General features: G+C 42.8%; 1 protein-coding gene across 1 annotated transcript in view; it reads right to left on the reverse strand.

Annotated features, from left to right (window-relative positions):
- Positions 1 to 24,161, reverse strand: part of mecom (MDS1 and EVI1 complex locus) — a 123,406-nt gene that overhangs the window by 55,197 nt on the left and 44,048 nt on the right. Inside the window, exons 4-5 of the mRNA XM_048604474.1 lie at positions 20,956 to 22,318; positions 19,515 to 19,602 (exon numbers count right to left, since the gene is read on the reverse strand). Of these exons, the coding sequence (XP_048460431.1) occupies positions 19,515 to 19,602; positions 20,956 to 22,318 (1,451 nt within the window). The remainder of the gene's footprint in view (positions 1 to 19,514; positions 19,603 to 20,955; positions 22,319 to 24,161) is intronic.

Here is a 24,161-nt window from a genome sequence, read left to right on the forward strand (position 1 = left end):
AGGAGCAGGAAGGCTGACGTTTCGGGCCTAGACCCTTCATCAGATTTTCTGATGAAGAGTCTCGGCCCAAAACGTCAGCCTCCCTGCTCCTGTGATGCTGCTTGGCCTGCTGTGTTCATCCAGCTCTACACCTTGTTATCTCCATTCCTGTTTTCCATGGTTAAAGTGTGAATGGGGATGGGAATTGATAATGAAGAGACATGCTTGGAGCTGTGGCAGTAGACTGAGTGACTGTACACCATGTGAATGTACCCAATTTCAGGTATGGGGACTGTGCTCAGTGCATAATTTAAAAATGCAACAGTTTTTGGAACTGACCTGCTGGAATAGGGTATCAAATTTTGACTTCCCATTAAAGGATGGTGGACCTTGGTTTTTAATTATTTCACAGAATAACAAATATATTCACAGTGACACCACATCCAGACAAGATCAGCCTGCTTTAAATCGATAATGCTACATATTCTATTTAACACCACAGAGATCCCAGAACTGGAACTGTTCTGGTTGTTCCAACTTTATTCAAGAAAATAGACTTTTTCTGTTCAAAACCATTGCTCATTCCAGTTTGTACCAGTAGCAGGTTGTTAAAGATACAAGTATCCTTTATACTTTGCAAATTTTTGGAGGGGAAATTTGAGTGCAGCTAAGTAATGGAGCAGATTTTACTTTTATACTCTCAGTTCATTTGTTACCAGTGAAACAAAACAGTTTGATAATCTATATTTTTGTCTTCGCAAATGTTTGTCATTCGACATTTGACGAAGTTAGAGAAGTGCCATATATCATATTCTCCAGATCACAATAGAATCCTAAAATGTACATGAGGAGGTAACATTGCTGCACAATTAGATACGAGGTAGTAGGACCATATTTATAAGATACGTGGGCATATCACAGGGATGATCAGCATTAGTCAGGTTTAGGACAGTGTCAAAGGCCCAATTCAGCATTTTGAAGAAAGTGCTTCACTGAAATAGGAAAGAATAAGGAGGGGGAAATTGACAGGAGACTTTCAAATCCTGGGAGATTTTAAAGGGAATAAAAATGTGATTGGATCACATGGCTTCAAATACAGAAGCAGAATGAGAAAAGCTTCAGTTGGGTGAATTGCTCGATCGGTTCTGCAACATTCATGACTCAGAACTAAGGCTGGTGTTTCTTAATAAAAACTAAAAGAACTGTGGATGCTGTAAATCAGGAACAAAAAGAAAGTTGCTGGAAAAGCTCAGCAGGTCTGGCAGCATCTGTGGAGGAGAAAACAGAGTTAACGTTTCGGGTCTGGTGACCCTTCCTCAGAACTGATGGTGGCTGGGAAAATGTCAGTTTATATGCAGAAAATAGGGAGGTGGGTGGGGTAGGGAGTAAATGATAGGATAGAGCCCAAAGAGAGAGAAAGACAGTTAGACAGACAAAGGAGTTGCTAACGATCAGGCTGGGAGGGTGAGTAGTTGTTAATGGGGACTGTTAGTGACTAACAACAGGGGGTGTGTAGTGGCAAGCTATGTGGTAACAAGGCCTGGTGTGTGGAGTGGGGGGCTGGGACATGGGAGAGCTTAGGCCCTAAATTTATTGAACTCAATATTGAGTCCGGAGGGCTGTAGGGTCCCCAAGCGGAAAATGAGGTGTTGTTCCTCCAGCTTGCGTTGGGCTTCACTGGAACACTGTAGCAAGCCAGAGACAGAGATGTTGGCCAGGGAACTGGGTGGTGTGTTAAAGTGGCAGGCAATTGGAAACTCAGGGTCTTTTTTGTGAGCAGGATGTAGATGTTCTGTGAAGTGGTCACCCAGTCTACGCTTCCTTTCCCCAATGTAGAGGACACCACATTGTGAGCAGTGAATGCAGTAGACTAGATTCTGGGAAGTGCAGGTGAAGTGTTGCTTCACATGAAAGGCATGTTTGGGTCCTTTGGATACTGGGGAGGGAGGAGGTAAATGGGCAGGTGTTACACCTTCGCCGGTTACAGGGGAAGGTGCCGTGGGGCTGTCTGGGGGGAGGTGGTGGAGGGGGGAGCTGGTGTTGGGGGTGAACTGCCAGTTGGGACTAGGCCTTGAATCAGCCATTAATTGATCACTTAAGGGCCTCAATCAGTAACTGGACAGTTACTGTTTGTCAATGACCTGGGTGACTAAAGTCCTCATTCCTGCCTCTGAAAGGCCTGGAAAGCAATTTTCCGAACACTGACATGTATCGACTCTCCCCACTGAAATGAAGAAGGCACCACCATCAGTTAAATAGCTGTGAACAATTTCCATAAAAACTGCATATGCATATGCTTACGCATTGCAGATGTTTTAAAGTGAAGCCAGTTGTTGTAGAACTTGTCCTGGAAAATAAATGCAGTAGCTTCTTTACATCAATACTCACAATCAGTGTGGAAGAAGCATTCAGAAAGCAGTGTTGCAGTAAAACTGCATGACAAGAAATGAATGATACGGCTTATTAGGCACTGTCTTCTCACCACGGCTTTGAATATTGCCTAAACGATTGGATGTGAAAACTTTATTTCAAAGTTAAACTAAATGGCAGGGGCTTAATCAATCCTTTCATCACATTATTTGTTTCTCTCTCCAATTAGTGACTGTGAATGACTATCTCTCATCTGTTTCTTATTCCTTTAGACAGAACACTCTGTGCTTTAATTTGGATGATTGGATTTGCCACAGCATATTTTGTTTCTTGTTGAGGACTTTGAGTAAGTGATATCACAGCAGGCTGCCCTCATGAAATGGTTCACAACTGAGGAATGGGACCAGGATCATAAGTATTAGTCTTGTACAGGAACTAGGGGAGTCATGAATTCTTATTTTTGTCATTTCTCACCTTCAAACATTTTTAAGAATACATTCTAAGCCCTTTCTCTCACTGGTTATCGTCTATTGTTGGAAAAACAGGAACTAAAAATGGACATCATTGAATTGTCTTCACTGACATTATTTGACAATCAAAATGGATGTTTTAGTTAATGCTCCACTTCCACAATGTAACCTTTGGTGAATGTTGCCCAAACTATGATTATCAGAGGGAGCTATAATTGTGTGATAATACAACCTTAGATATGAACATGGCTCACAAGGCAGTGGCTCAATATTCTCTTAATCTTTCAGATTTTTTTTGGAATAGTCATAGAGCCATATAGCACAGAACATGTCCATGCCAAACATAATCCCAACTAAAGTAGCCTCGCCTGCCTGCTCCTGGCCCATATCCCTCCAAACCTTTCCTATTCATACATCCATCCAAATGTCTTTTAAACGTTGTATTTGTACACACGTCCACTACTTCATCAGGAAGTTCATTTCATATGGAACCACCCTCTGTGTAAAAAATTTGCCTCTCTCCTCTCACCTTAAAGATGTGTCCCCTAGTCTTGAAATTCCCAATCTTAGGGAGAAGACAACCACCATCAACGCTACCTATATCTCTCATTATTTTATAAACTTCTATCAGGTCATCTCTCAACCTCCTATGCTCCGGTGGAAAAAGTCCCAGCCTATCCAGCCTTTCCTTTTAACTCAAATCTTCCTTACCCAGCAACATCCTGGTAAATCCCTTCTGAATCTTCTGCAGCTTGATTATATCCTTCCTATAATTGGGTGACTAGAACTGGACACAGTATTCTAGAAGAGGCCTCACCAATGTCCTGTACAACCTCAAAATAAAATCTTAACGCCTATACTCAAAGGGCTGAGTAATGAAGACAAGCATGCCAAACACCTTTTTAACCATCCTGTCTATATGTGACGCAAACTTTAAAGAATGATGTACCTGCACCCCTAGGTCCCTCTGTTCTATAACACTACCCAGGGCCCTACCACTAATTGTATAAGCCCTGTCCTTGTTTGTTGCACCATAATGCAATACCTTGCATTTATTCAGATTGAACTCCATCAGCCATTTTTCAGCCCATTGACCCATTTGATCAAGATCCCTTTATAATCTTAGAAAACCTTCTTTACTGTCTACAATGCCACCAATTTTGTTGTCATCCGCAAACTTACTAACCATGTCTTCTATATTCTCACCCAAATCATTTATATAAATGACAAACAAATGCAGACCCAGCACTGATCCCTGTGGAACACCGCTGGTCACTGGCCTCCAGTCTGAAAAGCAACCCTCCACCATTACTCTCTGTCTCCTGCCGTTAAGCCAATTACGGATCCAATTGGCAAGCTCACCCTGAAACCCATATGGACTAACTTTACTAATTAGTCTGCCATGTGGAACCTTGTCAAAGGCTTTACTAAAATCCAAATAAACAACATCTATTGCTCTGCCATCATCAACCTTTTTGGTAACTACCTCAAAAACTCAATCAAGTTTGTGAGACACGATTTTCCTTGCACAAAACCATGCTGACTATACCTAATCAATTTTTGCCTCTCTAAATATCCATAATCCCATCTTTTATAATCACGTCCAACAATTTACCCACAACCGAAGTCAGACTCATAGGCCTATAGTTCTCTAATTTCTCCTTACAACCTTTCTTAAACAAAGGTACAACATTGGCCACCCTCCAGTCATCAAGCACCTCACCCTTAGTTATAGATGATGCAAATATTTCTGCAAAAGGTCTCATGGTTTCCTTCCTTACTTCCCACAATGTTTTGGGATGCATTAGATCAGGTCCTGGAGATTTATCTACCTTTATATTCTCTAAGACTTTCGGGACTTCCTGTTCTGTAATGTGAACTGTTTTTAAAACATCAAAGTTTATTTCTCTGCATTCTCTGGCCTCCATTTCTTTCTCCACAGTAAAAAAAAATTGACACAAACTATTCATTTAGTATCTCTCCCATCTCCTGGGGATCAACACAAAGACGACCTCCTTGATCTTTAAGCAGCCCAACCCTCTAGTTACCCTCTTGCTCTTTATGCATTCATAGAATCTCTTTGGATTATCTTTATCCTTATCTGCCAATGCTGTCTCATATCCCCTCTTTTCCTTCCTGATTTCTCCCTTAAGAATGTCCCTACACTCTCTACATTGATTAAGAGATTCAATTAAACCAAGTTGTCTATATCTAAAAAAAGATTCTCTTTTATTCTTGACTAGAACCTCAATATCTTTATTCATCCATTGTCCCGTAATCTTACCAGCCTTACCCTTCACTCTAACACAAACGAATAGTGTCTGAACTCATCATTACACTCTTAAACACCTCCCACTTGCCAGATGTCCTTTTACCTATGAGCAGTCTAATCCAATCAACTTCTGAAAGTTCTTGTCTCATACCATTAAAATTTGCCTTACTCCAATTAAAAACTTAAACTTTTCTTGAAGTCCTTTCCTTTTCCATAACCATTTTGAAACTAATAGAATTATGATCACTACACCCAAAGTGTTCCCACACTTTTACTTCAGTGTCCTGCCCTGCCTTATTGCCCAAAAGGTTTAGTTTTGCTCCTCTCCAGTAGGAGCACCCACATATTGATAAAGAAAATTTTCTTGAGCACATTTTACAAATTCTTGACCATCCAAACTTTTAACACTATGGTAGTCTAGGTAATTGTTTGGAAAATTAAAATCCCCCATTACTACAACCTTATTATGCGTACATATATCTGAGATCTCCCTACGTAACTTGTTTGTCAATTTCTCTCTTAATATTGAGGTCCTATAGTACAATCCCATCAAAGTGAGCTTTCCTTTTTGATTTGTAATTTCTACCCATACATTTTCACTGGACGATTTTTCAGAAATACCTTCCCTGGTTACAGCAGTAATATATTCTTTTTAATCAAAAATGCCACCCACCACTCCACCCCCCCCCCCACGCGCCCCCACCCTCCCCCCCCACCCCCCCACCCCCCAACATCCTTTCTTGCCTCCTTCCTATAGCGTCTAAAACCAGGAACATTGAGCTGCCAGTCTTGTCCATCTCTCAGCCAACTTTCTGTAATAGCTATAACGTCCCAATCCAACGTTCTTAAATATGCCCTGAGTCCATCAGCCTTACCTGTAAGACTCCTTGCATTGAAATAAATGGAGTTTAGTTCTTCAGAGTTACTACATACTCTGACTCTCTCTTATCTTTCTTTTTTAATTGACATGCTCTCCTCACATTCAGAATCTCCCCCAACAATCCTTCCATCTAGAGATAGTAGGAACTGCAGATGCTGGAGAATCCGAGACAACAAGGTGCAGGGCTGGATGAACACAGCAGGCCAAGCAGCATCATAGGAGCAGAGAGGCTGACGTTTCGGGCCTAGACCCTTCATCAGAAAAGGGGGAGGGGAAGGGGGTTTTGAAATAAATAGGGAGAGAGTGGGAGGCGGATAGAAGAGGGATAGAGGAGAGGATAGGTGGAGAGGAAACAAACAGGTCGAAGAGGCGGGGATGGGGCCAGGAAAGGTGAGTGTAGGTAGGGAGTTAGGAAGGGGATAGGTCAGTCCAGGGAGGACGGACAGGTCAAGGGGGCGGGATGAGGTTGGTCGGTAGGAGATGGAGGTGCGGCTTGAGGTGGGAGGAGGGGATAGGTGGGAGGAAGAACAGGTTAGGGAGGCAGGGACGAGTTGGACTGGTTTTGGGATGCGGTGGGGGGAGGGGAGATTTTGAAACTTGTGAAATCCACATTGATACCATTGGGCTGCAGGGTTCCCAAGCGGAATATGAGTTGCTGTTCCTGCAACCTTCGGGTGGCATTGTTGTGGCACTGCAGGAGGCCCAGGATGGACATGTCGTCTGAGGAATGGGAGGGGCAGTTGAAATGGTTCGCGACTGGGAGGTGCAGTTGTTTGTTGCGAACCGAGCGTAGGTGTTCTGCAAAGCGATCCCCGAGTCTCCGCTTGGTTTCCCCGATGTAGAGGAAGCCACACCGGGTACAGCGGATGCAGTATACCACATTGGCAGATGTGCAGGTGAACATCTGCTTGATGTGGAAAGTCTTCTTGGGGCCTGGGATGGGGGTGAGGGAGGAGGTATGGGGGCAGGTGTAGCACTTCCTGCGGTTGCAGGGAAAAGTGCCGGGTGTGGTGGAGCTGGAGGGGAGTGTGGAGCGGACAAGGGAGTCACGGAGAGACTTGTCCCTCCGGAAAGCAGATAAAGGTGGGGAGGGAAAGATGTCTTTGGTGGTGGGGTCGGATTGCAGATGGCGGAAGTGTCGGAGGATGATGCGTTGGATCCGGAGGTTGGTGGGGTGGTACGTGAGGACGAGGGGGATTCTTTTTTGGTTTTTATTGCGTGGACGGGGTGTGAGGGATGAGGTGCGGGAGATGTGGGAGACACGGTTGAGGGCGTTCTCGACCACCGAGGAGGGGAAGTTACGGTCCTTGAAAAACGAGGACAACTGAGATGTACGGGAGTGGAATGCCTCATCCTGGGAGCAGATGCGGCGGAGGCGAAGGAATTGGGAATAGGGGATAGCATTTTTGCAGGAAGGTGGGTGGGAGGAGGAGTATTCTAGGTAGCTGTGGGAGTCGGTGGGCTTGAAATGAATATCGGTTTCGAGGTGGTTGCCCGATATGGAGACAGAGAGGTCCAGGAAGGGGAGAGAGGTGTTAGAGATGGTCCAGGTAAATTTAAGGTTGGGGTGGAAGGTGTTAGTGAAGTGTATGAACTGTTCGAGCTCCTCGTGGGAGCACGAGGCGGCACCGATACAGTCATCAATGTAACGGAGGAAGAGGTGGGGTTTAGGGCCGGTGTAGGTACGGAAGAGGGATTGTTCCACGTAACCTACAAAGAGGCAGGCGTAGCTTGGGCCCATGCGGGTACCCATGGCTACCCCCCTTGTCTGTAGGAAGTGGGAGGAATTGAAAGAGAAGTTGTTGAGTGTGAGGACGAGTTCGGCTAAGCGGATGAGGGTGTCAGTGGAGGGGGACTGGTCGGGCCTGCGGGACAGGAAGAAGCGGAGGGCCTTAAGGCCATCTGCATGGGGAATGCAGGTGTAGAGGGACTGGACGTCCATGGTAAAGATGAGGTGTTGGGGACCGGGGAATTGGAAGTTCTGGAGGAGGTGGAGGGCGTGGGTGGTGTCACGGACATAGGTAGGGAGTTCCTGGACCAAGGGGGAGAAAATGGAGTCGAGATAGTTGGAGATCAGTTCGGTGGGGCAGGAGCAGGCGGAGACAATGGGTCGACCAGGGCATTCAGGTTTGTGGATTTTGGGAAGGAGATAGAAGCGGGCAGTGCGAGGTTGGGGAACGATGAGGTTGGAGGCCGTGGGTGGGAGGGCACCTGAGGTGATGAGGTTGTGGATGGTTTGCGAGATGATGGTTTGGTGCTCAGGGGTGGGGTCATGATCAAGGGGGCGGTAGGAGGAGGTGTCGGAGAGTTGGCGTCCGGCCTCGGCGATGTAGAGGTCAGTGCGCCATACTACACTGCTACTTAGAATTCCTCCACTTGCCTTCTCTATCAGTATAAACTCTCCCTTAATAGAATGAGTAAATCTCCCTGCTAAGATATTGGACGCTTGTCAGTTTAGGTTAGACCCATTGTTTTTGAACAGGTCTTTTCTGTCCCATAAGACATTCCAATTGTCCAAAAACCTGAATCCCTGAACAATACGCCAGCTCTTCAGCCATTGATTTATCTCCTTTAACCTTTTGTTCCTTCCCTTGTTTGAGCTTGGCATTGGGAGTAAATCAGAAATTACTACTTTTAAGATTTTATATTTTAATCTTCTACCTAACCTCTTAAATTCACTCTGTACTGCTTTAATCTTTTCCCTAAAAATGTCATTCCTACCAATGTGTACAATAATTTCTGGCTTCTCAATCTCACCTTTAACAATTCGCTTGAAATGTTTAGAAATATCCTTAATCCTAACAGCAGGAAAGCAACAAACCATCCTAAATTTACACTCACTGCCACAGAATCGCCAATCTGTGCCCCTGACAGGACAGTCCCCTACAACAATAATTCAATTAAATCTTGTCAAACGCTGCCTAACTGAAGAATCGTTCCAAGTGTCTCATAACTGACTGACCCTTCCATTTTCCTTGGAGACACTATTCCCTTCAACTGTTCCAAAAACTGAATATCTATCTCATAGAGGAATAGCCACCAGAGATTTTTGAACTACCTTCTTACCTTTCCTGATAGTTGCCCATCTATCTGACTGATCCTGCTGGGTATAACTTTTCTAAATCTACTAATCATCTCACTCTGCACCTTATATATGACCTTAATAACATTAAGCCTAGTTTCAATAACACCTTATATCTTAAATAAATTTCCTTTCATTACCTACAGAAAATAATGTTAAAATGAAAATAATTAAATATATATATATCTCAAACACATATGACTTTAACAAAATCAATGTCTTCACTGATTAACTGAATAAAAACCACGCCTCTTCAATAAGTTTCTCAAAAGAGAAGAAAATCTTCCCTAGAGCTGATCACGTGTAGGACACTCCAGAAAGAAAACACAATGCCTCATTTAAAACAAAGCTGTTTGGTTCATCTTAAACAAAAACCTTCACAATGTCAAAAAACACTCTCTTAAACACATATAGACTTTTATAATTTCTGAATTAAGAATAAAAAAACTCAGCCGTACACTCTAGGCCCTTAAAAAGAACCGTTCCAAAAAAATGTCAGTTTGAAAAACAAATCACGATTTTTTGTTTGGTGTTTGGTTTTTTTTAATGTTAATAAAACAAACTGGAAAAAAAAATCTTATTTGTAAACTATAATGACACTAATAACTGTAAAGCTGTTAAAAAAGAACTACAATAAATCTTTAACTATGCCAGGAGCAGCTGTAAGATCCACGCTGCTGTATTGTTGGCAATTTCAACATTTAACTCTCACCCTGAGATGCCCTGATCATGTGGGGGTGAACTTTGTGTTTGAAGTGCTGCAGTTTGTGGCTGAAGCTGATTCCCCTGATGGACCAGTTACTGCTACCACTTTTTAAAATGAATTTTTATTAAAACCTTCAGACGGCACATCCATCTTGAGGCTCACTCTCTTTCACCTGCTTACATCAACAGCTCTCATTTGATGAAAGGGCTGGGCAGCTTCCTATTAGCTGACCAGACTTGGAAGCCCATCTCTGCCCTTAGTCAAGGTGGTACTCCCAGAGATGGCACATAATTGACTGCCTTCTCAAAAATGCCTTCTGAGTCTTGCTGCAGCTTCTATTGAGAGAGCAGAGTTTGTGGGTTTCTGGCCTGTAAAGGGAAATTCAACAGCATTTGCCATTCTTTGGAAAAATAAATGTCCAAGGAAAATAAAAAAAATCGGATCAATCAATTGTTCGTAATTATAGTTAAGGATCTTTGAGTAATTGGCCCAGTGACAAAATGATACAATTGTAGTGCCTCAGGACATCTGAACTCAGATGAATGCAGTTTCCCTGTTTACAACCTGAACCCAGACTAATACAAATAAGATTTTCATCTTGCTTTCTGTGAAAATGAAATTCAGGTGCTTACGATAACTGGCACTGATCAATGCTACTTCTATGCCAGGCCATGCAAGCTGAAAATCTACCCCACTTTTCGATGATCTTTAACAACAATGTGAGCACCATAAACCTGCATTCACTACATCCCCAGAAGCTCCAAAATGATACATGGGTTAAATTGAGAGACCAGTCTGAGTGTTGCCTACAGGGTAATCATGTGTGACTGCTTGCGGATATCTCAAGATCAAAGGGGGTCAAAGTACATGAGCAGTATCAGGCACAAACCTGTCACTTCAATATTATTAGTAAGAAACAAAGTGAAATAGTAAACCGCTTTATATTCTATGAATGTCTTTGTCAAGTAATCCTGGGACGTTGAAATGTGGGCTTTGAGAGACAGACTATCACCATTTTTCAGAAAAACTTTTAATCAAAAACATTCTACACATTTAATATTATTAATAATATTAAAGTTTCCATTTTGATCTGCTTCAAAACTTTACAATTTGGGTACCTCAACTTTTCACCTTCTTTCGTATTTAAGATAATGTGATACAGATTTTTCACTTGTCAGGAAGGAGGCTGGAAATTCAATTGACATTAAAGGTAAAGTATATCTTTATTAGAACTGGAAGATTAAATATCTTTTTGCATTAAAAAATTCTAAAATGAATTGCTGCTGAGATTAGCACTTCAACATGAGTTAGTGTTACGCTGTGTTACTGAGACTCATTCCTATACATTACACACAGCAAGACTACAGGAAAATACTTTTATACACAAGATAATACATAATATCACAGAAACATGTCAAATCCTGATGGGACTGGTCAGGCTAGACGTGTGAAGAATGTTCCCAATGTTGGGGAAGTCCAGAACTAGGGGTCACAGTGTAAGAATAAGGGGTAAGCCAATCAGGACTGAGATGAGGAAGAATTTCTTCACTCAGAGAGTTGTGAACCTGTGGAATTCTCTCCCACAGGAAGTTGTTAGGGCAAGTTTGTTGGATATATTCAAGGAGGAGCTGGATATGGCCCTTGCAGCTCAAGAGGTCAAGGGGTATGGAGAGAAAAGAGGAATGGGATACTGAGATTGCATGATCAGCCATGATCAAACTGAATGGTGATGCAGGCTCGAATGGCTGAATGGCCTATTCCTGTACGTATTGTCTATGTTTCTATATTAATACTAATACATGGAATATTACTACATGTAATAGGTCATGTACTTTATTAAAAAGGTAGGCAATTAGAAATAGAGCAGAGTTAGGCTATACAATTCTTTGTGCATGCTTTGTCATTCAATAGGATTATGGCTGATCCAATTCTGTCATAAAATTTTTTTTTGCTCCTCCTAAGCCCCAGCTCCCTTGTAGATCAAAAATCTGTCAATCTCAGATTTGAACATATTCAATGAGTCAGCCTCCAGAGCTGGCTGGTGTGAAGAATTCTGAACAGCAACTAGTCTCAGTGGGAAGAAATTCCTCCTTGTCTCCAAGTTAATTAAAACTGCATCACCGGTTTCGGATTTTTTAAAAAAAAATTAATCATCTGTGGGACGCGGAAATCATGGGCTGACCAGGATTTATTGCCTGTCCCTAGTTACCCTTCAGAAAGTGATGTTGAGCTGCCACCTTGAAATGCCGCAGTCCACATGCTGTAGGTTGATTCACAATGTCACGGGGTGGGGGGGATGGAGTTTCAGGATTTTGTCTCGCCATCTGTGAAGGAATGGCAATATATTTCCAAGTGAGGATGTAAGTGACTTTTTTCCGTTCATTCACAGGATGAGGGCATCGCTGGCTGGGCCAGCATTTATTGCTCATCTGTAATTGCCCAGAGGGCAGTTTTAGAGTCCATATTGCTGTGGGTCTGGAGTCATACATAGGCCAGACCAGGTAAGGATGGCAATTTCCTTGAGGGGAACATGTAGGTGGTGGTGTTTCCAGGTATCTGCTGCCCTTGTCCTCTTAGATAGAAGTGGTCGGGGGTTTGGAAGGTGGTGTCTAAATATCTTTGGTGAATTTCTGCAGTGCATTTTGCAGATAGTACACGCTGCTGTGACTGAGCATCGGTGGTGGAAGGCATGGATGCTTGTGGATGTAGTGCCAATCAAGTGGGCTGCTTTGTTCTGGATGGTGTCAAGCTTCCTGAGTGTTGTTGGAGATGCACTCATCCAGGCAAGTGGGGAGTATTCCATCACACTCCTGACTTGTGCCTTGCAGATGGTGAACAGGCTTTGCAGAGTAAAGCAGCAAGTCACCCATCACAGCTTCTGAGTTGCTCTTGTAGCTACTGTGTTAATGTGGTGAGTCTAGTTGAGCTTCTGGTCAATGGCAACCCCAAGGATGTTGATGGTGGGGTGTTCAATGATGGTAACACCCTTGAATGTCAAGAGGCTGTGATCAGATTGTTTCTTATTAGAGATGGTCATTGCTTGGCATTTGTGTGGCGTGAATGTTATTTGCCAGTTGTCAGTTGGATATTGTTCAGATAATGTCATATTTGAACATGGATTGCTTCAGTATCTGAGGAGTCACGAATGGTGCTGAATGTTGTGCAATCATCGGCGAACATCCCCACTTCCGACCTTACGATGGAGGGAAGGTCATTGATGAAGCAGCTGAAGATGGTTGGGCCTAGGACACCACCCTGAGGAACTCCTGCAGAAATGTCCTACAGCTGTCATGATTGACCTCCAACAACCATGACTGTCTTCCTATTGTCAGGTATGACTCTAACCATTGGAGAGTTTGCCCCCGACACCCATTCATTCCAGTTTTGCTAGGGCTCCTAGATGCCACACTCGGTTGAATGCAGCCTTGATATCAAGGGCTGTCACACACCCCTCACCTCTGGAATTCAGCACTTTTGACCATGTTTGAACCAATGTTGTAATGAGGTCAGATGTTGGGTGGCCCTGATATCACTGAGCAGGTTATTGCTGAGCAGGTGTCGATTAATACCACTGTTGATGACACCATCCATCACTTTACTGACAATCGAGAGTCAACTCATGGGGCGGTAACTGGCTGGGTTAGTTTTCTCCTGCTTTTTGTGTACAGAACATACCTGGGCAATTGTCCAGTAGATGCCAATGTTGTAACTGTACTGGAAGATGTTGGCTAGGGGAGTGGCAAGGGTTCTGGAGCACAAGTCTTCAGTACTATTGATAATAGAGATAACAAGGTGTAGAGCTGGATGAACACTTCAGATTTTCTGAAGAAGGGTCTAGGCCCGAAACGTCAGCTTTCCTGCTCCTCTGATGCTGCTTGGCCTGCTGTGTTCCACCAGCTCTACACCTTGTTATCTCAGATTCTCCAGCATCTGCAGTTCCTACTATCTCTCTTCAGTACTATTGTTGGGTGTTGTCAGGGCTCACAGCCTTTGCACCATCTACTGTCTCATACGGTTTCTTGATATCACATGGAGTGAATGGAATTTGCTGAAGACTGTCATCTCTGATGCTAGGGACCATTGATGGAGGCAGAGATGGATCATCCACTCAGCCAGGTGAAATCACATGGTATTGGGGCGAGTTGGCAAGATGGATACAGAATGGGTTAGTCAAAAGAGATAGAGGGTAGTGGTGGAAGGATGCATTTCGGAATGGGGGCTTCTGACCAGTGATGTCCCACAGGGATCAGTCCAGGAACCTCTACTGTTTCTGATCTACATCAACAAATTGGAGGCTGGTCTCATCTGTAAGTTTGTGGATGATACAAAGATTGGTGGAGTTGCGGATAATGAGGAGGGTTGTCAGAGGACACGGCAGAACATAGATCAGTTGGAGACATGGGTAGAAAAATGGCAGATGGAGTTTAATCCAGACAAATGTGAGGTGATGCGTTCTGGAAGGTCAAGTGGACGTGGAAATTATACAGTGAACGGCAGAAGCCTTAGGAGTATTGATATGCAGAGGGATCTAGATGTGCAAGTCCACAGATCACTGAAGGTGGCAGCGCAGGGAGATAAAGTAGTAAAAAAGGCCTACGGCATGCTTGCCTTCATTGGAAGGGACACTGACTATAAGAGTAGGTAGGTTATGCTGCAGTTTTGTAGAACTTTAGTTAGGCCACGCTTGGAATATTGAGTACAATTCTGGTCACCACACTACCAGAAGGATGTGGATGTTTTGGAGAGGGTACAGAAAAGGTTTACCAGGATGTTGCCTGGTACGGGGGATTTTAGCTATGAAGAAAGATTGTATAGACTGGATTTGTTTTCACTGGAACGCAGGAGGTTTAAGGGCAACCTGATAGAAGTTTATAAGATTGTGAATGGCATGGATAGGGTGGAAAGTACGAGGCTTTTTCCCAGGGTGGAGGGGTCAATTACTAGGGGACACAGGCTCAAGGTGTGTGTGGGGAAGATTAAAAGAGATATGCAAGGCAAGTTTTCCAAACAAAGGGTGATGAGTGCCTGGAATACGCTGCCAGAGGAGGTGGTGGAAGCAGGTACAATAGCAGCTTTCAAGCAGCACCTGGACAAATACATGAAAAGGAAGGGAATAGAGGGATACGGATCTTGTAAGTGAAGACAGTTTTAGTGTGCTGTACTGTCCTTTTCACTTCTGGCTGAAGATTGTTGCAAATGCTTCAGCCTTATCTTTTGCACTGATGTGCAGGGCTCTTCTATCATTGAGGATGGGGATATTTGTGAAGCCTCCTCCTCCAGTGAATTGTTTAATCATCCACAACCATTCATGACTTGATGTGGCAGGACTGCAGAGCTTAGGTCTGATCTGTTGGTTGTGGGATCACTTAGCTCTGTCTATCACTTGCTGCTTATGCTGTTTGGCATTCAAGGAGCCCTGTTTGGTGGCTTCACCAGGTTGATACCTCATCTTCAGGTATGCCTGATGCTGCTCCTGGCATGCCCTCCTGCACTCTCCATTGAACCAGCGTCGATCCCCTGGCTTGATGGTAATGGTTGAGTGGGGGATATGCCGGGCCATGATGTTACAGATTGTACTGGAGTATAATTCTGCTGCTGTTGATGGCCCACAGTGCATCATGGATGCCCAGTCTTGAGTTGCTAGATCTGTGCAAAGTCTGTCCCATTTAGCACAGTGATAGTGCCACACAACATGATGGAGGTTGTTCTCAAAGTGAAGGTGGGACTTCGTCTCCACAAGGACTGTGTGATGGTCACTCTTACCGATGCTGTCATGGACAGATGCAACTGCAGCTGGCAGATCGGTAATGATAAGGTCAAGTATGTTTTTCCCTCTTGTTGGTTCCCTCACCACCTGCCGCAGACCCAGTCTAGCAGCTATGTCCTTTAGGACCCGACCAGCTCGATCAGTAGTACTGCTGCTGAGCCACTCTTGGGGGTGGACATTGAAATCCCCCACCCAGAGTACGTTTTGTGCCCTTGCCATTCTCAATGCTTCCTCCCAGTGTTGTTCAACATTGAGGAGTACTGATTCATCAGCCGAGGGAGGACAGTATGTGGTAATCAGCAGAAGGTTTCCTTGCCCATGTTTGATCTGAAGCCATGGAAATTTCATGAAGTCTAGATTCAGTGTTGACAACTCCCAGGGCAACTCCCTCCCTACTGTATCCCACTGTGCTGTCCCCTCTGTTGGGTCTGTGCTTCTGGTGAGACAGGACATATCCAGGGATGATGATGGTGGTGTCTGGGACACTGTCTGTAAGGTATGATTCTGTGAGTATGACTATGTCAGGCTGTTGCTTGACTTGTCTGTGAGGCAGCTCAATTTTTGCACTAACACCCCGATGTTAGTGAGGAGGACTTTGCAGGGTCAACAGGGCTGTTTCTGCCGTTATCTTTTTTGATGCCTAGGTTGATGCCAACTGGGTTGTCCAGTTTCAATTCACTGTTGAGGCTTCATAATGATTGAAACAATTGAGTGGCTTGCTAGACAATTTCAGAGGACAGCTGAGAGTCAACCACATTGTTGTGGGTCTGGAGTGACATATAGGTCGGACTGGATGCAGATGGCAGATTTTCCTCCCTGAAGGCACACCAGTGAACCAGTTTGGTTTTGCCAACAATCAGCAATGGTTTCATGGTTATCAGTAGATTCTTAATTCAAGATTTTTTGCGTTCAATTCAAGTTCCACCATCTGCTGTGATAGGATTCAAACCTGGGTGCCCCGGAACATTAGCTGAGTTTATGAATTAATAGTTTAGCAATAATACTCACTAGGCTATCGTCTCCTCTATTGCCACAAGGGCAGACATGCTCTAAGCATCTTCCCTGACAAGCTCCCTCAGAATTTTACATGTTCTAATGTGTAACACCTTCTGGTATCAGGATTGTGAAAGCACTGAAGTGAAGCCTCAGTTATGCGTTGGGACCCTGAGAAATTCCTGACATGTGCACAGAAGTTATAATTGACTGAGAAGTTTAAACTTCTGATAGGCTGATGTGTACTGTCTAGGACACTACATCAAAGTCTCTTATATTAATCTCAAATTAGGTAAGCACAAATAGAGTCATAGAGTTATATAGATGGAAACAGTCCCTTCCGTCCAACTAGTCCAAGCTGACCAGACATCCCAATCTGTCCTAGTCCCATTTCCCTGTGTTTGGCCTATATCCCTCTCAACCTTTCCTTTTCATATACTCATCCAGATGCCTTTTAAATGTTGTAACTGTACTAGCCTCCACCACTTCCTCTGGCAACTTATTCCATACATGGACCACTCTCTGTCGGTAAATGTTACTCCTCAGGTCCTTTTTAAATTTTTCCCCTCTCACTTTAAACCTATGCCCTCTAGTTTTGGACTCCCCACCGTCAGAAAAAGACATTGGCTATCCGTCCTATCCATGCCCCACATGATTTTATAAACCTCTATAAGATCACCCCTCTGCCTCCAAAGCTCCAGGGTAAAAAGCCCCAGGCTATTCAGCCTCTCCCTACAATTCAAACTCTCCAGTCCTGGCAACATCCTTGTAAATCTTTACTGCACCCTTTCAAGTTTAACAACATCCTTCCTCTAGAAGGGCAACCAAAATTGTATGCAGTATTCTAAAAGTGGCCTCACCAATGCCCTGTACAGCCGCAACATGACCTCCCAACTGCTATCGTCAATGTTCTGACCAATGAAGGTAAGAGTGCCAAGTGCCTTCTTCACCACCCTGTCTACTTGCAATGCCACTTTCATGGAACTATGCACCTGCTCCCCTCAGTCTTTTTGTTTGGCAACACTCGCCAGGGCCCTGTATAGGTCCTGCCCTGCTTTGCAACTCAAGCCATCACAACAACCGATCTCCCATCCACCTGTAATTGGCTACACATTCCAACCCGAGAAGATAGACCCCGACCGAATTACCCACCTCCTTCTAGCCCGACCCAATGTGATTGCTGCCCCAACCCAAATTCCCCTGCCTTAACTCATTCAAGTACACACAAACTCATTCACTCACCCGCCCACTGAAAGGCTTTAGAGCTTTAAAATATGTCCCTGAATTGGGCAGCTGAGGTTGTAAAAAGAGGGGAGTGTCTTCTGCACGAGCTTCCTCCTGGATCACTGCTGAAATTGCAAAAAAATGTAAACACTCGATTCTTGAGACACAGCATCTCTGGTGATTGGAAGACTTGATTCAATAAAATCACCTCTGTTCTTCTAAACTCCACTGAATATGGACCGAACCTGCTCAATCTTTCTTCATAAGACACAAGTCCTTTATCACAATGTTCTGGACATGTCCCAGGCTAGACTGAAACTCCAATGCAGTGCTGAGGGGTGGCTGCACTGCACTGCACTGTTGGGCATGCATCGTTTGGAAGAGACATTAAAGTGAGCCCCCACTGCTTGCTTGGGTGAATGTAATAGATCCTGAGAATCATGAACAATATTTATCCTTCAGTGGGCAACACAAAAGATGATCGCTCATGTTACTGTTCATGAGAGTTTGTTGTGTGCGAGTTGGTTATTGTATGTTCTACATCGCAGTAGTGACTATATTTTAAAACTTCTTCATTGGCTGCAAAGCATTTTTAAGATGTAATACAGCTGCGAAGGGTGCTATATAAATGCAAGATTTTCCTGCAGGGATCAACCTAGTGAACATTTTCTGAACTATTTCTAATTCAAGTATATGATAAGGTGACCAAAACTGTTCAGTTTACTAGGTGCAGTCTTGCCTAAGCCCTATAGAATGTCACAAGACCTCCCGATGTTTAAACTCCAATTCTTTGCAATAAAGGCCATATTCCATTTAACTTCCTAATTATGTGCTGTGCTGGCACGCTAACGTTTTGTGTTTCATGATCCCTCTCTACTTGAGCATTCTACAGCCTCTCTCAAATTAAATATTTGACTTTTCTATTCTACTTACCAAAGTAGATAATCTCACATTTTTCACACATTATTCTCAAACTGCCAAATGCTTACCCACTCAGTGGGCATTGATTTAAGGCAAGGGACAGAAAGTTTAGTGGAGATGAAAGGAAAACCTTTTTAACCCAGAGGGTGATGGGAATCTGAAACTCACTGCAAGTAAGGGTAGTAGAGGCAGAAACCCTCAGCACATTTAATAAGTATTTAGATGTGAACTTGCCATGCCAAGGCAAACAAGGGTAAATGGGATTAGAATAATGAGATAGTTGTTTTTGACCATTGTGGATGCGATGGGCTGAAAGGCCTTCTTCTGGGCTGTAGATCTCTATGACTATATGACACTCAACCAACTGATATCTGTTTACAGACTGTGCTCTCCTCATACTTTTCCCCATTAACAAATTTGGCCACAACAATTCACATCCTTCTTTCAAGTCACATAATAAATAATAACAAGCTGTTCACGAAATCTAATCCTTTCACAAGGATTAATACACTGTGTGACTGGGTTTCAAAATATCTCTTGATAATAAACAGTAACATAGTGTGCTCCTGGGTTTGTGCATCTATATATAAAACACAATAATATAACCATGCAATTGGACCATAATAGTCATCACATTTCATAAAAAATAATTCTAAATGATACTTGCTAACTCTGACTTACAATGTACACCAATACACTGTGCTGTGGAGGTACAATATTCTTAGATATGTGCAACAAATACAAATACTTGATATTATTATCAAAACATAATAATCCTAAAGCATTAGTTTGAAATAACATTGGTTCTGTTTCACAAATGTTAATGCAATTAAAAAGGAAGTTGATTTACCTGTGGATGGAATAAAAAACCAGGAGCAGGTTTCATGTACTTCTCCTTTAGTGCTTCAACTGGGTCAGAAAGTTTCCTTTTTTCCACTCTACTTTGACAAAATTATTTACAAAATTGACAAAATTAATCTCAGTCATTGAAAAAGTTTTGAAAAGCCTATACAAAGGGCAGTATATTAATCAGTTTATTGCCTGAGCCAAAGCAATTATTGATTGACAAGTCCAAAGTTTGATGCAAGCAAACCTCTAAAAATATGATTTTCGGTCATCGTCAATTTTTTTATGCCCGTGATTCTCTAGACAGTGATCTCAGCTAGACTGTCAGATAGACGCCTCTGGAGCAAATGGAAGAACCAGCCACATGGAGGAGGTAAGGAGAAGCCCATTGGAAATTCTACTTCATTGGGAATCTATTAGTTAGTGCAACATTACATTGGTAGATGCAGGGAAATAGGTTTGTTGCCTTTCTGTATAGTGGGATGCTTTCAGTACATGAGACTGTAAAAAGAGGAACAAGATGTAATATTTTAAAATAAGAAAGAAGAAATTTTTACCAATGGTTGTTAAACTACTGTACTTAATCATAAACCAGTAAAGTTAAAGATGAAGTTATAAGCAAAAGGAATGCAAGTTAGGATAGGTTAACTGAACTGTAAAATATGATCCTGTAGGGATGATATAATGAATGTTATTCCTTTAAATAATGACAATATAACTTGGAATTTATTTCATAAAAATTCCTCTACTAAGTGGAGCCCTTCTGAACTGGAATAAAACAGTGGCTCAGTGGTTAGCACTGCTGCCTGATCTGATCCATAGCCTTGGGTGACTGTATTTGTGTGTAATTGTATAATCATATCATCCAAACAGTGTGGAAGCAGGCCATTTGGCCTACTGAGTCCAAACTGACCATGGAGTTTGCATGTTCTCCCTGTGTCTGTGTGGATTTCCACCAGGTGCTCCGGTTTCCTCCTACAGTCCAAAGATGTGCAAGTTAGGTGGATTGGCCATGCTAAATCACCCATAGTGTCCTGGGATGTGTAAGCTAGGTGGGTTAGCCATGGGAAATGTGGAGTTGGCGGGGAGGGGTGGTGGGTCTGAGTAGGATACTCTTCAGAAGGTCAGTACTGACGTGGTGGGTGAACGACCTCTTTAAGCACTGTGTGGCTGATATGATTCTAAGTTTAACTTGGATATTCCAGCCAGTGAGAAGTAAGTGTGAGGCTTCTAATGTCAAACAGTGAGAGACAGCAGAGCTACTAAAGATGTTGTTTGAATGGTTATTGAAAATTACAACATTGCATTCAAAATGAAAATTGAATTGGTGGAATTAGTCTGCTTAATATTACTTTGAGCTGTGTCATAAGAATGCTCATCAGTTTTCCACATGTTCATTTACATTTTCAGTAAATTATTAAACCAAATGCAACATACTGCCTTACCTGTAAATGGGGTCCATGAAGAAAGGGGTTGGCTTGGCATGCTGCAGGGAATGGTCTGAGCTTTTAGCTTGCCCAACACTGGAATCCCTCCTCTCCCCGAACACATGGTTTTTCCGTGGTTCTACCTGCATGCCTCCACAAGCTCGGCTTCTGCTGCTCATGCTTAAATCTAGTGGTTGCTCTTCACTGGCACAGTGGGAGACCAGTGGCTTTAAGGTCACTGCTGGCATTGGTTTCTCTTCCTTGCGCTTGGTGGTGAGGTCAAATGGTGACTCAGAATTCCCACTCCTTAGCTTCTTCAGCTCACTTGGTGATTGTGGTTCTACTTTTAAAGGTAGAGCAGCATTTAAGTCTCTATCTGGGAATGGATACATTGGTTGAGAAAACGCAGGGAAAAATTGAAATGGGAACATAGAAGGGTACGGCAGTGGCCCTACTTTTTTATCTTGCATGCTAACAAGTCCAGTAGAACCAAAGTATTTCTCTGCAATAGAAGCAATAGCTTTTATCGAATCATTAACAGCTCCTGTCACAGCAATTTGTTCATCAAGTGGAGGGGAAAAAAGTGAGTGGTTGGAAAATTCTTTCTTATTGTTGTTGATAGGGGCTGCTTCCTGAGGGCTACTGATTTTGTCACTTGCACTTTTACCATTTTCTTTATTTTTTTCTTTGTCACTTTCAATGTCACTTTCCAGGTCAGATCCAGATGTTGTCTCCAGGTCACTGCCACTGGGTGTGCTGACATCATCAAGATCACTACTTTCCGAATGATCGCTGGTTTTACCTTGTGGCTTCTCTTCAGATGACTTGTCAGATGGAACCTCGACTGGTCGCACCTCATCTGAGGATGACTGTCGATTTACTGTTTTCAAAATGTCTGGTGTGCTCGGGAGCATCTGAGATGATGTCAGCAATTGGCTTGGGTTTTTGGTGTTCTGCTCTGTGCCTGATAGACCCTTCACTGGTGAGCTGGCAGGTATCAATTGTGGTCTGTGGTAAAGACCTGAAGGAAACAAACCTGGAAAGCTGAATGGAAAGCCAGGGGCTGCTGGAAAGGTTAGTCCAGCTGGGTGCCTATTTGCACCAAAATAGTCAGCAAGACCAGGATTACTATGATTCATGTTAACCAGACTGGACTTGTCCAGAGCTGTAGCATTTGCAAGAGTAATGCCTTGACCAAATAGTCCCCCCGTAGTGAAATGGTTCTTGCCTTCACAGAATCTTCTATGCTTGTTTAATGAGGAGGTTGTGCTGAACATTTGACCACAGTCCTTGCATTTGATTTGTGTTCTGCAGTCAGCATGCATCCTTTTATGGCGACACAGGTTAGAAAACTGTGTGTATGATTTGCGACAAACTTCACCTGCGAATGGAAAGCGAAAACGTGTCAACTATGAAGCAATATATTACCAAGGACCTGCACATGTGGAATTGTGACAATATATGAATAATTTACACACTTCAAAGATTATACTGTGGAACAAAAACAAAGTTGCTGGAAACGCTCAGCAGGTCTGGCAGCATCTGTGGAGGAGAAAACAGAGTTAACGTTTCGGGTCCGGTGACCCTTCCTCAGAACTGTGGAAGTCTGATATACAGGCAATTTAATTCAATGTGTAAATAGAACCCTACACTGTTATGATTATAAAGTTGTTAGGCAAAATGAAAATTCAATTTGAAAAATAACAAATTATAATTTAACCACAATTGTGCTGCATGGAATCTTTTTCTATTGAAAGCATTTATATAATAAGAAAGCTCAGGTTTACTTCATTTATTTTGTAGATCTCTTATGTAACATTCTGTGCCAGAGGAGGATGGATGTTTTTGATTCCAAGCCCATCACCAATGCCAAAGATTTGGGAGAATCCACCTAACCCACAGATCTTTGTACTGTGGGAGGAAACCCAGAGGAAACCCATGCAGACACAGACAGAATGTGCAAGCTCCACACAGACAGTCACCCAAGGGCGAAATCAAACCTGGGTCTCTGGTGCTGTGAGGCAGAAGTGCTAACCACTAAGCCACTGTGCTGCCACAAGGTGACATATTTTCTTCTGTACATGGGTGAGTTTGTAGCTGATTGGAATGATGATAATTGTGCTTAAATCCAAATTCAGATATATAAGAAGCTCCATTTTTTGAATGGATCCAGATTTTTATTTTAAGAAAGAATCCTGGAGCCTTTGGCGGTACCTTGGGATCTGCAATAGCTAATAGTGAATTGTTGCTGTATTCATACTCATCACTTGCACATCAAAGAAGGAAAACAATGGGCATTGAATGCTCAGAATCACTTGTCAACAACTATTTTTCAACATTTATAAAAGACTGACAGACTATCACAATGCAATGATCCAGTTGCTATTTTAAGCAGAAAAGAAGGAAACTGAATTGAATGTATCCCATCCTGCACTCTTGGTTCCCATGGACCGACAATCACGTCCTCGATTTCCCCTCTTACTGTTCCTCATGGTAGCCTTCTTGCATTTGAATGTTTCTGTAATCTCATTCACATTAAATACAGAGGATAAATAGAATGAACTTAAGGGTTTTATAGATGCCATTGGTCTGGAGGGAGCTGATAGCTTTTTATAGATTTTCAATAAAAATGCTACTAGCTCGTTGGTGATGACCATAACAAACTATCAACAAATGTAATACAGTAATAATTAAACATATATCTTTGCCTTTCAGCTCAAACTACGTGCTCATCTAAACAACTAAAACAAGCTGACTAAAAGTTTCAGAAAACCTAAGCAGCCCCTGAAAAGCTGATATAATGATATGCAAAAATACAGCAATAAACATAAACAAAACAGGCTTATAACTACTTATTAAAATTAAACTAAGAACTGTGGATGCTGAAGACCAAAACAAAAAAACAGAAATTGCTGGAGAAACTCAGCAGAGGGGTCCCTCCTGATGAAGAGTCACTGGACTGCAAACGTTTAATTGTTTCTCTTTCTACAGATGCTGCCAGACCTGCTAGGTTTCTTAAGCAATTTCTGTTTTTGCATATAATACTTGAGTTGCTTATCTTTTAAGATAGGCAATAAAATCTAAACTGTACAAAAGGGCAGTTTTTGGATGGCAAATTTGGTAAATTTAGGAATTACTGAATTTAGAAATTATTTAAGAGGAGGGATGAGGGGTTGAGTGGTGTGGATGTGTGGATGTGGTGTGGATGTGTGGATGTGATGTGG

Source organism: Rhincodon typus, chromosome 13 (assembly GCF_021869965.1).
Source record: "Rhincodon typus isolate 14 chromosome 13, sRhiTyp1.1, whole genome shotgun sequence".
In the NCBI taxonomy this organism is placed as follows: domain Eukaryota; kingdom Metazoa; phylum Chordata; class Chondrichthyes; order Orectolobiformes; family Rhincodontidae; genus Rhincodon; species Rhincodon typus.